General features: G+C 46.6%; 1 protein-coding gene across 1 annotated transcript in view; it reads left to right on the top strand.

Annotated features, from left to right (window-relative positions):
- LOC125643177 (cystathionine beta-synthase-like) overlaps positions 1 to 17,010 on the top strand; it is a 51,914-nt gene that overhangs the window by 32,405 nt on the left and 2,499 nt on the right. The window contains exons 8-14 of the mRNA XM_048865438.2: positions 3,568 to 3,693; positions 5,825 to 5,909; positions 8,109 to 8,214; positions 8,952 to 9,023; positions 11,013 to 11,147; positions 12,290 to 12,398; positions 13,331 to 13,415. Of these exons, the coding sequence (XP_048721395.2) occupies positions 3,568 to 3,693; positions 5,825 to 5,909; positions 8,109 to 8,214; positions 8,952 to 9,023; positions 11,013 to 11,147; positions 12,290 to 12,398; positions 13,331 to 13,415 (718 nt within the window). The remainder of the gene's footprint in view (positions 1 to 3,567; positions 3,694 to 5,824; positions 5,910 to 8,108; positions 8,215 to 8,951; positions 9,024 to 11,012; positions 11,148 to 12,289; positions 12,399 to 13,330; positions 13,416 to 17,010) is intronic.

Consider the following 17,010-nt stretch of genomic DNA (forward strand, 5'->3'; position numbering starts at 1 on the left):
TTCTAGGATGGAGGATGGCACAACTGACCAAAAGAGCTTTAAACTAGGAAACTGGGGGAGATGGTTGGGAGATGTCCAGGTAATCTCCATGCCGGATTTTAACATTCTGAGAGGGAAGAAAATGAAGTAAGAAAGGATACAGCCATGGGTAGGAGAATGGACATAAGGAGGAAGGGTAGTGTGGATACCAGTCTAATAGGTGATACTGGCGGTAGAATGTCTGTGCCTAATCGGGTAAAGAATGTGAGTGATGCCAAACAGCAAAAATTAAGATGTACAGTAATGCAAGGAGCCTAGGTAACAAAATGGAGGAACTAGATCTACTGGTGCAGGAAGTGAAACCAGATATTATAGGGATAACAGAAACATGGTGGAATAGTAGTCATGACTGGAGTACGGGTATTGAAGGGTATGTGCTGTTTAGGAAAGATGGAAATAAAGGCAAAGGTGGTGGAGTAGCATTGTATATCAATGATGAGGTAGAATGTAAAGAAATAAGTGATGGAATGGATAAGACAGAGTCTGTCTGGGCAAAAATCACATTGGGGAAGAAAGCTGCTAGAGCCTGCCCTGGGGTAGTGCTTGGGGCTTGCTATGGACCGCCAGGATCCAATGTGGATATGGATAGAGACTTCTTTAATGTTTTTAAAGAAGTAAATACTAATGGGAATTGTGTGATCATGGGAGACTTTAACTTCCCAGATATAGACTGGAGGACAAGTGCTAGTAATAATAATAGGGCTCAGATTTTCCTGGATGTGATAGCTGATGGATTCCTTCATCAAGTAGTTGCTGAACCGACTAGAGGGGATGCCATTTTAAATTTGGTTTTGGTGAGTAGTGAGGACCTCATAGAAGAAATGGTTGAAGGGGACAATCTTGTTTCAAGTGATCATGAGCTAATTCAGTTCAAACTGAACGGCAGGATAAACAAAAATAAATCTGCAACTAGGGTTTTTGATTTCAAAAGGGCTGACTTTCAAAAATTAAGGAAATTAGTTAGGGAAGTGGATTGGACTGAAGAACTTATGGATCTAAAGGCAGAGGAGGCCTCGGGTTACTTTAAGTCAAAGTTGCAGAAGCTATCAGAAGCCTGCATCCCAAGAAAGGGGAATGAGGATAGGGAGGCAGATACTACCACATCCGAGGTAGAAGCCAAATTTGAACATCTTAATGGGACTAAATCGGGGAGGCCAGATAATCTTCATCCAAGAATATTAAAGGAACTGGCACATAAATTGCAAGCCCATTAGCAAGAATTTTTAATGAATCTGTAAACTCAGAGGTTGTACCGTATGACTGGAGAATTGCTAACATAGTTCCTATTTTTAAGAAAGGAAAAAAAAGTGATCCAGGTAACTACAGGTCTGTTAGTTTGACATCTGTAGTATGCAAGGTCTTGGAAAAAATTTTGAAGGAGAAAGTAGTTAAGGACATTGAGGTCAGTGGTAATTGGGACAAAATACAACATGGTTTTACAAAAGGTAGATCGTGTCAAACCAACCTGATCTCCTTCTTTGAGAAGGTAACAGATTTTTTAGACAAAGGAAACACAGTGGATCTAATTTACCTCGATTTCAGGAAGACATTTGATATGGTTCCACATGGACAATTATTAGCTAAATTGGAAAAGATAGGGATCAATATGAAAATTGAAAGGTGGATAAGGAACTGGTTAAAGGGGAGACTACAGCGGGTCACACTGAAAGGTGAACTGTCAGGCTGGAAGGAGGTTACTAGTGGAGTTCCTCAGGGATCGGTTTTGGGACCAATCTTATTATTACTGACCTTGGCACAAAAAGCAGGAATGTGCTAATAAAGTTTGCGGATGACACAAAGCTGGGAGGTATTGCCAATACAGAGAAGGACCGGGATATCATACAGGAAGATCTGGATGACCTTGTAAACTGGAGTAATAGTAATAGGATGAAATTTAATAGTGAAAAGTGCAAGGTCATGCATTTAGGGATTAATAACAAGAATTTTTGTTATAAACTGGGGATGCATCACTTGGAAGTAACAGAGGACGAGAAGAACCTCGGAGTACTGGTCGATCACAGGATGACTATGAGCCACCAATGTGATATGGCTGTGAAAAAAGCGAATGCGGTCTTGGGATGCATCAGGCGAGGAAATTCCAGTAGAGATAAGGAGGTGTTAGTATCGTTTTACAAGGCACTGGTGAGATCTCATCTGGAATACTGTGTGCAGTTCTGGTGTCCCATGTTTAAGAAGGATGAATTCAAACTGGAACAGGTACAGAGAAGGGCTACTAGGATGATCCGAGGAATGGAAAACCTGTCTTATGAAAGGAGACTCAAAGAGCTTGGCTTGTTTAGCCTAACCAAAGGAAGGCTGAGGGGAGATATGATTGTTCTCTATAAATATATCAGAGGAATAAATACCACGGAGGGAGAAGAATTATTTAAGCTCAGTACCAATGTGGACACAAGAACAAATGGATATAAACTGGCCATCAGGAAGTTTAGACTAGAAATTAGACGAAGATTTCTAACCATCAGAGGAGTGAAGTTCTGGAACAGCCTTCCAACGGAAGCAGTGGGGGCAAAAGACATATCTAGCTTCAAGACTAAGCTTGATAAGTTTATGGAGGAGATGATATGATGGGATAGCCTAATTTTGGCAATTAATAGATCTTCAACTATTAGCGGTAGATACACCCAATGGCCTGTGATGGGATGTTAGATGGGGTGGGATCTGAGTTACTACAGAGAATTCTTTCCTGGGTGTCTGGCTGGTGAGTCTTGCCCACATGCTCAGGGTTTAGCCTATCACCATATTTGGGGTCGGGAAGAATTTTCCTCCAGGGCAGATTGGCAGAGGCCCTGGGAGTTTTTCGCCTTCCTCTGCAGCATGGGGTATGGGTCACTCGCTGGAGGATTCTCTGCACCTCGAAGTCTTTAAACCACAATTTGAGGACTTCAGTAGCTGAGACTTAGGTTAGAGGTTTGTTACAGGAGTGGGTGGGTGAGATTCTGTGGCCTGTATTGTGCAGGAGGTCAGCCTAGGCGATCATATTGGTCCCTTCTGACCTTAAAGTCTTTGATTCTATGATTCTTCCTGTCCCCTGACCGCCCCCGGAACCCCTGCCCCTGATTGCCCCTGCCGCCCCATCTCACCCCCCTTCTCCTTCCTGACTGTCCCCCTGAGACCCCTGCTCCCATTCAACCACCCTGTTCCCCACCCTCTGACCGCCCTGACTCCTATCCACACACCCCACCCCCTACCCACCACCACAAACTCCCCTGCCCTCTATCCAACGCTCCCTGCTCCCTGCCCCCTTACCGCACTGCCTGGAGCACCGGTGGCTGGTGGTGCTACAGCCGTGCAGGCCAGAGCACCGGGTCAGGCCATGGCTCTGCAACTGCGCTGCCCGGCCGCCCAGAGCATTGCGCTGGCGGTGCACTGAGGCTGTGTGGGAGGGGAGTTAGCCGGGGAGGGGCCAGGGACTAGCCTCCTGGGCCAGGAGCTCAGGGGCTGGACAGGAGGGTCCTGTGGGCCGTAGTTTGCCCACCTCTGGTCTTACTAGTGATTCTTCCCTTTCAGATTGTTTGTGTAGATCCCGAAGGCTCCATTGTCGCTCTGCCCAGTGAGCTGAACACAGCAGAGGACGCAACCATGGAAGTAGAGGGGATTGGACATGACTTTATCCCAACTGTCCTTGACAGATCAGTAAGTAGCATTGTGACAAGCAATGGGGGAGGGGTGGTTAGGGCCCAGCCATGAAGTTTGGTTCTTGGACCAAACTGTCCCCACGTTCAAAAGTGTTCAGATCCAGGGTCCAGTTCTGGCCCATCTCTAATTGTTGAAAGTTAGCTGAATTAGTTACCAATGCAAAAGATGCTATCGCTGGTGGCTTAGAACCTGCCCAACCCATATGTCTGACCTAAATGAGCTGCAGGGAGAGGCCAAATTTAAGAGACAACCAGAAATATGCTGCAACACTGCACTTCATCATTCTGTCTTTCTTAACAAACTTTCAGGCAGTTCTTATAGCCTTGTTAATAATATAATAATGGGTCCCAGTGCTTTTCATTATTATCATTATTTACTATTTGAATTCTAGTAGAGCCTGAAGGCCCTAACCAGGGATAGCACCCAATAGTGCTAGATGGTATGTTCACAGAGGTTATTTCCAGCTTTAGTGTAGCTAGCTCAGATGCTGGGAGCAGTAAAGCTGCAGCAGCGTGGGCTGTGGTACAGGCTGTCTGTCGGACTAATTACCAAGGGTTCTGGGCGGGCTAAGACAGCCAGTGCTGAAGCCCATGCTGCTGCAGCTTCCCTGCTACTGATGCCTGAGTTAGCTAGATTAAAGTTATCGTGGGTATGTCTTCACAAGCTCCACTCACACCTGTGATTGCAGTGTAGGCCCACCTATGGAAGAGTCAGAGATCTTGCCCTCAAGAGCTTACAATCTAAAAGACACAGAGGCAAACAGAGAGGCAGTTATAAACAAACAAAAATTGCCAAAAGTGCAACACAACGTCGTCTCACTTTCTCCTTCACACAGCAACTCCCTTGCCCACCAGTCTGACTCATACCCAGCTGCCAGTCAGAGTTCTTCACAGCCCTAACTTAGCCTGAGTGGCCTCCTTCCCCACTCCGCCTCCACAGGAAAACACTCAGCCTGGTTCTCGGAGTCGCACACAAAACCAGAATCTCAGGTGTGAGCCCCTTCACGTTTTAGATCTGGTTGAATGACAGCACTTGAATTTGAGCCCATCCCTAGGGTTTTGGCCTGAAATCTCCACCAAAGCACTTTGCAAGCCATCAGCACCACTGAATCTCTCTGTGAACCTTAGCCCTGGTTCAGCAAAACCCTGAACCCTAGCTTAACCCTGACCCAGAATGGGATCTGAACACCACTTCCTCAGCCCACCACTACTCAAAACACATTAGACACTAAAAACCACGAGGAGTCCTTGTGGCAGCTTAGAGACTAACAAATTAATTTGGGCATAAGCTTTTGTGGGCTAGAACCCACTTCACTGGATGCATGGAGTGGAAAATACAGTAGGCAGGTATAAATACACAGCACATGAAAAGATGGGAGTTGCCTTACCAAGTGGGGGGGGGGGTCAGTGCTAACGAGGCCAATTCAATTAGGGTGGATGTGGCCCGTTTCCAACAGTTGACAAAAAGGGGTGAATATCAACAGCGGGAAAATTATTTTTGTAGTGCTAACAAGGCCAATTCAATCATGGTTGATGTGACCCATTCCCAACAGTTGACAAGAAGGTGTGAGTATCAACAGAGGGGAAATTATTTTTTGTAGTGACCCAGCCACTCCCAGTCTTTATTCAGGCCTAATTTGATGGTGTTGAGTTTCCAAATTAATTCCAGTTCTGCAGTTTCTCGTTGAAGTCTGTTTTTGAAGTTTTTTTTTGTTGAAGAATGACCACTTTTAAGACTGGTATTGAGTGTCCAGGGAGATTGAAGTACTCTTTTACTGGATTTGAATGTTACAATTCTGGATGTCTGATTTGTGTCCCTTTATTTTTTTGCATAGAGACTGTCCGGCTTGTCCACACTAACAGTTTTACTTCTGCAGTGTTGGCAGAAGCATATGAGGAATTAATGTGGATAAAATTCACTCCCGTGGAAGCTAAGGATGAAGCCTACAGGTGCTTTGCCATATGTGTTCATTTTCAAGTGCAGTGGAAAGTGATTTGACTCTGAAGGAAGATGCAGGTGCTCAGCACCTCTGAAAACCCGGCCTCCTGTACAGAGCAGAATGCACCAGAGGAGTGGAGCCCAAAATAGCATTTCTAGGACCCTAAAATCTTTCTCTCCTTTCTTTCAGGTGGTGGATCTGTGGTGCAAGTCCAATGACACGGATTCCTTTCTCATGGCTCGCAGGCTGATTAGAGAGGAAGGATTATTGTGTGGTAAATTATTGAAGAATGTTGTGTCTGTTCATAAACATTTTCCATTTTAATTCCATCTTTTAAGCATTTTAGACTAGAAAGCTCTTCAGGGCAGGCAGTGTCTGTGTTTTTGTGTCTTACACAGTTCCGAGCACATTCTCTGTGCTGTACTGGTGGGGCCAGATCCTGAGTTGGTGTGAATTGATTGCATGGAGCTACAATGATTTATAGCAGCCCTGGATCTGACTCATGCTAAATAATTGTAATCTCATCTCACTTTCACACTTTTGCATAAAGCGGTAGATCTTCTGGGGCTACCTTTTTTTGGGTGCCGTGACACATGAGCTGAGTGGAAAGATTCGTGGGATTCAGAGCAGGGCAAATGGGCAAAACTTGCAGCTCCACTAAGTCAGCCCTAGGGGGTTATATTTGCTGTCTTTGAACAGTTGCCATATGATACTGGAAGGTGCAGGGATTGAAGCAGGACGTTTTGAGATGTCCTGTTAAAGTGAGGCGTTCTTACAGCTCCCAGTCCCTGGTGCAAGGGAGAAATCCTTCGTAAGAGAAACCGAACAGCTTTCCAAAACGAACAGTTGTCCTTGTGCAAACGCTGCTTACAGATGCACATCAGGGCCCACTCCACAAGGCATCAGTGCAACTCAGCTGGCTGCACTCTCAGCCCTGGGCCAGATGCACACGGGTTCAAATCCAATACCAGCCAGTACAGGGGCTCATGCTGATAGCTAAAGAAGTAGTGAGAAACCACAACTGCCACTGACGACAGAGGCGCTGCAGGTGCTCAGCACCTTTGAAAGATCAGGCCTCCTTTATTTAGATGCCTACGTTTGGATTTAGGTGCCTAAGTTTAGGCACCCAAATCTGAAAATGTTACCTTGGTATATATGTAACACGAGTATATATAAGAAGCACATTTTTAAAGGTATTTTGGCTCCTGACTCCCATTGATTCCAGTGGGTGTTAGGTACATAAGTACCTTTAAAAATTGGCCTGGGGTGTCTTCCATCACTCAAGGTTATCTCAGGAGATATGTTTCCACATTTCAAAGGACAGCATCTGCAAGTCTAAAGAGAATTGCCATGTAAATGATAAAATAACAACCTATTACTAAACTTAACTCCTTATGTCTGAGATTTCAGATGATGGACAATGAAATAAGCACTTTTTCTACATTTGCTAGAGTACAGCTAGTTTACAAAACTGAATTACTACAAGTCACTTACTTACAAAATGTCACTTGCATTCAGAAGTATTACATTCACACTATCATTCCTTTTGAGGTCAACGGTGTCATACCAAGAAGAAATTTGGTTCAGAAATCCGAAGTGCACACGGACTGAGGACTATTATGACCCTTAGTCTTTTCTAACCTGAAATATTAGCAGGTAGAATTACCTGTGAGAAGCCAAGGACCTTTTTTTCAGTTACACGCAGGAAAACGAAAACACACAGATGCGTGCACACACACACACACACACATTCACGGCCCCAAACGCCATCACTGGCTGGTATCCCATGTATAAGTGCAATTTTAATTTTCCTTCCTTTCGACCATTTATTTAAAGTGCACTAGGCACTTGTAAAATGTGTTAGCTCAACAGCTCTGGAGAGTGAAATGAAGCCCTGGAGAGACAGCATGGGCAAGTTTCTCCCAGCCCCCCTGCCCCTCACCTGAAAGGTCCATCTCAAAGGCTGGAAGGGAGTTTGGTCTCACTGGCTAGACCCTCAAAGATATGAAATCAATGGAAGTTAGATGCCTACATACCTTTGAGGAGCTGGGGCCATGCCCTGTCAATCCTTGTCCTCCCTGCAGACACGGCTCACAGAGTGATGATAGTGTCATTTGTGATGGGGCCACAAACTGGACTAGAATCACCACTCCCATCATCCATTCAACAGCCCTCGCCTGCACATTCTCCTTTGGTCACTACCTGGTCTCTCCTGGAGCTAAGGGCTTGCAAGGTTATAGGCCCGATTCTCCTCTCCCGTACACCAGTGTAACTGCACTGGCTTGATTGGAGTTATGCCTGAAACACACTGGTGCCGGTGAGAGGAGGCTCGTGCCCTAAAGGTTCAGTGTCCCATTACCCAACCCTGCCTGTCGCTGCAGGGGCATTGCCCTAGGCCGCTCTGTGATTATATATTATGGTCTCATATACTGTTAGCCCTTGTGTGAGTCCATTTTCTTGTTCATAACGTCAGGGGGCAGCTCTGGCAGCGCAATGGCCATTGCTGTGAAGGCTGCCAAGGATCTGGCGGAGGGTCAGCGCTGTGTTGTCATCTTGCCCGACTCCGTCAGGAACTACATGTAAGCCTCCTCTTCTGTAGTGCTTCCGACCTGCTGCTGTCACTGACGTGACAGTGTTGCAGAGTTCAGCCATAGCAATGGAAATGACATTCATGGACCCAATGAATAACAGGGGCCATACCAAAGATTTGCTGTCACATGGCCAGTTATTCTCTGCGGCAGAGGGGAAATTACCTCACTCCGTCAGTAGAGGAGGAAACACTATGGACCCACTTCACTACTCTGTTTCGCCAGTGTAACACACCACTGAAAGCAGGTACATGTAAATCAATGGAGTTACACCAGCATAAAACTGGAGTGGTGAATGAGACTATAAATAAGGAGTCAATTTACCTTCCTCACAGGGACCTTTGCAGTCCTTATATGGACATTAACATAAGAGTGCAAAACATTATCGTGTAATGGTAAGAGCAGAGGGCTGGGAGTCAGAACGCTTGGATTTTATTTCACTCGTCATTGACATACTCTATTATGCGCCAGGAAAAATCACCTAGACTGAAATTTGCAAACTTGGGTGCTTAAACTTAGGCCCTAAATAACTGGTGTAATTTCACCTGCACCTCCCATTCACCTCAAAAGGGGCCAACATCAGCTGATTGCTCAAACTATGGGAGCCATGGTGAAACGCTAAGGCCTAATGCATTTAAATCCTTTCTCTCCCCGCCCCCCACCCCCCCCTCAATTTCTTGCTGGGTGTATTACAAACTTCTTCCTTGTTCTTTGCTGATGATTTCTAGGTCCAAGTTCTTGAATGATAGGTGGATGGGCAAGAATGGATTTCTAAAAAATATCCAGGAACATAAGCCTTGGTAAGGTTCTACTCCCTGCTACATTAACTGCCCTCATTGATAGGGAAATAATCACTCTGCATTTGGAAATGATCATCTATTTTTAATTTTCTTTTAATAATTCAGTCCCTTTGAAAAGTTAATCTAGTCCAGGGGTTCTCAAACTTCATTGCACCGCAACCCCCTTCTGAAAACAAAAGTTGCTACATGACCCCAGGACAGGGGACCAAAGCCTCAGCCCTCCCTGGCACCCTGGCGGGGGTCGGTGGGAAAGCCAAAGCCCCACTGCCCTGGGGATGGGAGGAAGCCGAAGCCCAAGGGGCTTCAGCCCCAGGCAGCAGGCCTGTAATCTGAGCCCCACTGCCCAAGGCTGAAGCCCTCAGGCTTCAGCTCCAGACTGTGGGGCTCGGGCTTTGGCTTCAGCCTCTGGCCCCAGCAAGTCTAAGCCAGCCCTGGTGACCCCCATTAAAACGGGTCCCGACCCACAGTTTGAGAACCGCTGATTAATCTTGTTGGAATGGATTGGACTCTCTTTCAAATGTTGGTTTCCCTGTTCATTGGTCTAGTCCATAAAGGAGGAGTTTATTTTCTGCAGAAATTAATTCTTTCACACAGACCAAGGTCTTGTGTCTGTCTACAGTGAAGAACAATTTGGAATGAATTTCTAGGTCAGTGTCAAATGTCCTCCCCAGCAAGGAAGCTTCCAGCAAATCTGTGGTGACAATGGTCATAGACAATAGAGATGAAGGGTCCTTTTAAATATCTCCATTTTCCATTCAGGCAGGAAATATAAAGTTCCCATTTTAGATTAACGGATTCTAAGGGCACAAGGCATCATTATGATAATCTAGTCTGACCTCCTGCATAACCCAGGCCATAGAATTTCAGCAGGTGATTCTTGCAGTGGAGGGAATTTAGTCTTCTCTACTACATAAGTGAACACTTTTGAACCCAGTGACTCATGGTTGTACTGCAGCACAGTTTTTAGAAAGGGAGTTAATCTCAGTTTAAAGACTCCGAGTGATGATGAATTTGCCACATCCTTTGGGATGTTGCTCCAAAGGTTAATTAACCTCATTGTTGAAAAAGGGTTGTATCTTATTTCCAGTCATGGGTGGTAGGTAGCATAGGCTGGGGGGAGGCTCCCCAAACAACCAGGCATGGCCCCACCCATGCTCTGCCCTCCGTCCCGCTCCTGCTTCTGGGCTCTGTGGCTCTTCCCCTGTGTGGTGGCCCAGGCTCGGGCTGGGGCCGTCCCTCCGTCCCGGCACTCCAGGGCTGGGGCTGCACTGCCCACTGGGAACTGGGGGGCAGGGGCGCGCTCTGGGGCTCAGGGCACTAGCCTGAGGCAGGGGATGGTGGCTGCAGTGGGGGGGGCTCTGGGCTCTGGGGAGGGAAGGGGAGGCATGGAAATGGCGGGACCTAGGGTGGAAGGGGCGGGGCTGGGGGCTAGCCTCCCCAAGCCAACGGTTCACACGCCGCCCATGTTTCCAATCTGAGTTTTTCTAACTTCGGCTTACAGCTATCAGATCTTGCTTTGCCTTTGTCTGCTAGATTGAAAGGCCCTTTAACGTCAGATGACTTCAGACTTGCAGATTTCCTTCTATTCAGAGAGAACAGGAATATCCAAACCTTCCAGAAGCCTGCTGCGTTGTAGGACTCTTTTTTTGTGTTGGGGCTACACGCTCCAGGCCTTAAGAAACACGGGTACAAATGAAAGCAGTGAAGTCAAGTGAGACTACTCCCCTTCTTACAGTTAAGCACTTGCTTAAGGGCTTTGGTGGATCAGGGACAGGTGCTCAGCACTGCAGGCTCAAGCCCTGAGTCAGGAGTGATACTTGCCTGAGTACACAGCTGAGCTCCAGTGTGGTGCCCTCTGTCTAAATCTGCCTGTACTGTAGTCTGTGTCTGAGCGAGCTCTGTCTAAACAAGACAAGGAGCAGCCCAGACTCAGCCCCACACATGCCTCATGCTTGTGAATAACAATAAACTCTTGTCCTTTTCCAACAGGTGGTGGAATGTCAAGGTGCGGAAGCTGAATCTCTCGGCCCCTCTCCTTCTTGTCCCAGAGGTCAACTGTCAAAAGGCAATCGAAATCCTCAAGGAGAAGGGCTATGCCCAGGCACCAGTGGTTGCTGAATCTGGGTATCTCTTTTCTCGGTTGTGTGGATGATTATGTGAATGAATAACAGCAATGAGGAAACTAATGACGAAATACTTTATAGTTGTACAATAAACCTGATTGATTCAGTCCCTTCAATACACTTTTTAATGTACCATTTAAAAACCTGTACAGTAAAAGTGAAAAATAAAGGCACGGGCCTAATCCTGAGAGATGCTGAGTTGGCATGGGAGCTGCACATGCTCAGCACCTCTTAGGATCAGCTACCTATATTGTTTCAAATCCTCATTTTTGCTATAGTCAGCAATAACAGATGTGGCCTGTCAAGGAAACATTACATAAATTAGCCAAGAGAAGAACTGGCCAGATCCAACACCCACTGAAGTCAATGGGTGTTGGACAATAAAGTGTACAGTAAAGGTAAGGCATAGATATGAAACACACTGGTAAATGACAGCAAGTGCCCATTAGCTGACTTTTCTTCAAATGTTAAATCCTGAGCTGCAAATTTCAGACAATAATTGCTGTTAAAAACACTGTATTAGGGAGACAATCCTCCTCTTGAGGATACATGTTTTAATGAAACAGCTACAATAGCAGCTGCGGGTATACAACGGAGTCCCTCACTGGCTAAACAAGTTGAGCTTTTTCTACAGCACAGGGTGTCTCAGCTAATAATGATCTGGCCCCAGGCTCCGGTTTGGAGATGGAAGGTTCCCAATCTGAAATTGTATCCCCATCTCTCTGTATTAGCATCTAAATGTTGTGCTGTTATTATTTCCTTGCTAGGTACTTTCCTTGGCTGCTTCCTTCCACACCAGATGGTAACCAAGTCAGAAATATGTTCTCCTGTGGTGGAAACTCATTATAGTACAGGAGAATAGGCTAACCCCATAGCCCAGGAAGGAGGAAAGAAAGAGGTGACCCAACAGTGAGCTGATTTTCTAAGCCTTGTTTTTACTGTGACATACCAGCAAATGACAGTCAGGAAGACATGCACCCACCAAAAAGATGCTCGGATGAACTAAGGGACACTGCCTTCTCCCATTGAAGGCAGGAAATTTTGCCACTGACTTCAAAGGGAGCGGGATTGGTCCCTAAAAGCTGTTTAGCCATATGACCACCTCAAGCCTGACCCTTTGCAAATCTCCCTGTTCTCTTACAGTCACATTTTGGGAATGGTGACTCCCAGTAACATCCTCTCCTCAGTGCTGGCTGGAAATGCTCAGTTCTCGGATCCAGTCATCAAGGTCATCAATGACCAGTTTTCAAAGGTATTAGAGTTATTGATTTGTTTCAAATAGAGCCCAGAGGTGAGTTAGGCACCTCCCAACACAGAAATAAGGCATGATCCCCACTCCAAGGAGTGGGAGAGGAGAGAGAGGATGGGATGAGCAAGAGGGAGAGACAGAAGATGAGAGGTGGTGGGAAGGGACAGTAGAAATGAAAAGGGAAAGAGGAGTGGGGACAGGGAATTGAAGTGGGGTAGAGAGAGAATGAGAAAAGGATCTTACCGAAATGACGCAAAGCCTGACAGGATCTGTCATGTGCGGTTTTTAGGCAAGGATCGTGTCTAGCTGGAGCAACTTGAATACTCTGTGAGTGATACTCATATCACGGATTCACGATCATTGCATTTTTGCCAATACAGGGACCTGCTCCTGCTCCCGCTCCCACTCATACCATGGCAAACAGCTGCTGCTGAAATGGTAGAATTCTGCACTTGGCAGAACTGACCCTATATATAGACCTGTGTTTCGGAAGCATTCCACTGTATGACGTGTCTAATTACAAGTTAGATTATGCCAGGCTTTCTGCGGTTGTGCAAAGGAGGGAGAGCGAAAGAGGTATTCCCCAATTTCTCTGCTCCCATGCAAGGCCTGGGGATGACTACTGTCACTGGACCAGATCCTCAGGTGGTGTAGGCGGACATAGCTCCAATGGGGTTAATGGAGCTACTCCAAACTATACCTGGTGAGGACTTGGGCCTTTGTGCTTGTTTTTGTGTTTCCCCTGCACTCCCTGAAGCTCCAGGAAGTGCTTTATCTGCATCAGCACACCTGTGCCTTCTGATATTCCCTTCCGCCATCTCTCTACTGCCCCCAGCACAGGACTGTGCTTTAAAAGTAAGAATTGGGTCCCTAATGCTGTCACAAAGTGAAGCGTTTAAATGCCCTTTTTTCTTTTTTTGGTCCCCGCTCTTTAGATTAGCCTGGATGACAACCTTGGAAACCTCTCTAATATCCTGGAGGATGATCATTTTGCTATAGTTGTACATGAACAGTTGCAATGTAAGTATCTTTTACGGAGGAAAAGGAAAGCCAAACTCTTGACTTGTGCACCAACCAGATTACATGGGCTTTACACCGGCATTCTCTGGGGATGGAATCCTTACAATAGGGCCATGAAGGTACCAGCGGAGCAGCTGGAACCCTATGCTCCTCCTGCATGAGGGATTTTCCCCCATCGCTAAGCAGCGTCATGGATCCACCGGCCATTCACCCCTCTCCAAAGCCCCATGCGTGATAGCATGAAGAGAGGCATGGGGAGCCTGAAACACTAAGGTTCTTATTCTGATTATTTAACTAGCTCTACAGCTGGACACAAACGGATTTATTTTAGTGACGCCCTTACGGCTATCGTAAAGTGTGTCATTTCTTGGCCAGAGGTTCAAAAGAGGAAGCCTGATCTGCGGTAAAAAGGCACCAGACTGAGAGTTGGGAAGTCAGAGTTCAAATCCCAGCTCTGCTGCGGACTGTGTGCGCGACCGTGGGCATGTCACGCAGTCTCTGTGCCTCAGTTTCCCATCTCTAAAACAGGGATAATGGTACTGCCTTTTTCTCACCTGTGGTGTGTGGGGATCGTAGGTGCTTCAGGGGAGCGTCTGGTCTTTACTGTGCTCATGTACAGCACCCAGCATAATAGTGTCCTGACCTCAGCTGGAGCCTTTAGGCACGATTGTAGTAACACAGCCACCATAGCAGCCATGGCTGAGTCCCCCCGTCTCTGTGCAGCAGCAGCTGCTGCAGAAAGGAGTTTGTGTGGTAATGCTGTTGAGAGCAGTGTTAATACCCCAGTGGATTCCTAATAGGAGACCTGAGGAGGAGTGTACCACAGAGAACAGAGGAGCTGTGACAGAGCGCCAGAGAAGAGGTGCTTGCTACAGGAACCATGCTCCCCACTTCCCTACCCTTGGGCTTGGACCCAAGAGCTCCCGTATGGCTGTGCAGATGGAAGGGAGAGTGCTCTCTCTTGTCACTTGCTCTTTAAGATAGCAGGGGTTGGGTGGGTCAGCTTGCTTAGCTGTGAGGAGGAGGGACTCCTGCGTGGTACTTCAGAGTGAGCCTTTTGGCCAACAAAAGAATGACACTGATGGGGTCCACAGTGGGCATGTCTACACAGCAAAGAAAAGCCTGTGGCAGACCCATGCCACCAGACTCAGGCTTACAGGGCTAGGGCTGCAGGGCTGTTTCATTGCTGTGTAGACTTCCGGACTCGGGCTGTGCTCTGGGAGCGCCCACCTCGCAGGGCTCCAGCCCCACAGCCTGAGCTCCCTGAGTCTGAGTCGGCCGGCACAGGCCAGCTGCAGCTGTCTAGTTGCTGTGTAGGCGTACTCAGAGAATCCCATTCACTTCTCCTCAGCTGAGACCTGGACTCAGAAGGGTGGGGTGAAGTTAGGTGGTGATTAAGGTGGGGAAAAGTTCCTTTTGTTATTCTTTAGGAATACTGCAATTGCTTGCCAGGGGCTCCAATCAAACTTGCCCCTCTCTCTGCGTCCTCTTAGCTATATTGACCACTAGGGGGCTCATTGCTCTTCTGCCCTTCCTCAAGCACACGGCATGCTTTGCCAGGCTCTGCTGTGTGTTCACACTCAGGCAACACTTTGGTTTTCTGTACCTCCTCTGCTCACTACCATCTCCTGGTCACTCTGCTCACCAGGAACTGAGCCGGCCCGTGCATGCCAGGCAGCACTCCATGGCTCTGCCCAGAATCTTGGTACCAAGCATGCTCAGGTGTGGGCTGGATTTTCCCATTTGGAGATGAGACCCTACGGGCAGTTCCTCCTAGCAGAGTTGCAGCAGAACCTGGCCCTCTCCTCCACCCCGAGTAGCGTTTTCCAGGGCAATCTGGCTCTAATCAGTCTAGAGCCCCATTGGGCTGGGTGCACAGATATAAAGTAAATGACAGCACCTGCCCTGGAGAGCCTCTGTAAATGATAGAGGCAGGTTCTCAGGCTATGTACACACTACAGCTTAGGTCAGTATAAGTTATGTCCTGCCGACACAGCTGCCACCACTCACGGGAGCTGGAGTAATTAAGCCGACAGGAGCGCTCGCTTGCATCCACTTAGAGCGGCTACATTAGAGAGCTTACAGCAGTGCAGCTGCATCATCCGTAGCGTAGCCATAGCCTCAACAGTTTTCACAAAGGGGATCATTTCTTACGCCTTGCTCTCACTTAAAACGTTTTGCCACTTTACCTGTGCTGCCATAGAGAAACAAAACCTTCCTAGTGTAGAAGCAGTTATACTGGGCTAAAAGTGCTGAGACTTGAGTAGCTTCTTCTAGCTCAGGGAAATGAAATAACTTACACCAGTATAGAGTCCCTTATGCTAGTATAACTGCATCCACACAAGGGTTTTTAGAGATCTACCTATGTTGGCAAAAATAACACCCCTTACCATGTAGTTATGTGGTAAAAATTGGTAAGTGTAGCTGATGCCTTATCTTATGGGAGGTGCTGTGTTTAAGATATCACTGCCACAACAAAGCAGCCAAGATAACTGCGCTCTGGCTAACATTAGAACTTCAGGGTGTGATTAGGCTGATTTTATGGGCGAACAATGTTAAATGTACAGCTGCTCATGCACATGAGCTAGTGAAATAGCACGCCATGTTGGTTTGTTCGCCTGCAAGGGGCTGCAGTTTGAGGGTCAAGCCGTCCTGCTGAACTCAGATCCTGCAAATCCATATGCATCTCCCAACACGAGAAAATCAAGCAATGGCTCTGTGAATCCCCCTCTGTGACTATAACTCTTCTGTGGGAAGGGGAGTCGACCATCAATCTCAGCTGTAGAGAGTTGAGAAAAACCAGGTATATTTCTGCAAAATATTAAGATCAAAACAATTTGATTTTAAAATGTTTGTGGAAGATTTTGATTTTTTTTTTCACCAAAAAAACCCTTAAATTTTCTGTTTACATTTTTTTGGGTCAAAAAAATCAAAACGGTCTCCAAAACCACATTTTCTATTAAACATTTTGATTTTGGCAAAATTGCATTTTTCACTTTAAAAAAAATGGAGGTGGTAGAAAAACTCAGCCAGCTAGACTCACCTCGCTTCTTAAACACTTTTTGTAGTCAAAAGGTGCTATTTTAGTCTGACCACAGTTCACCCCATTTTTATTACTTTCCTCCCATCCCTCCCAACATTCTGTGATTTAGACACCCTCGCCTGCATTTTATTAGTTTGCTTTTAAGAGGACATGTTTTTTAAAAAGTTAGACTTTATTGCACTTTATATTGCTTAGTAGTGGTGTGGTACAGCACTAAATCAGCTGAGGTGGGGCGGAAGGATTGTTTATAAATACAATGATCACTGCTGCTGTTAAAGATTATTGTTGATTTGGGATGGGAAGGGCAGGAGTCATTAGAACAAAAGTCTCATAAGGTCAAGTGACGAATTAGACTCCTTGTAGCGGTAAAGAATTCACTGTTGCCCCCGTACATCCCTGATGTGACCCGATTGACTGCTGTGGGGTTGCGCCTGGAATCCTTTTCAGCAGAATCATAGCAGGGATGACGCTGGCCTGTTTGAGGTCTTATCTTTATAAAATCACAGCCATTTCTGGACTGCTTTGTCAGATAACTCAGTAATGTACTTCACC

Source organism: Caretta caretta, chromosome 1 (assembly GCF_965140235.1).
Source record: "Caretta caretta isolate rCarCar2 chromosome 1, rCarCar1.hap1, whole genome shotgun sequence".
Taxonomy (NCBI): Eukaryota; Metazoa; Chordata; order Testudines; family Cheloniidae; genus Caretta; species Caretta caretta.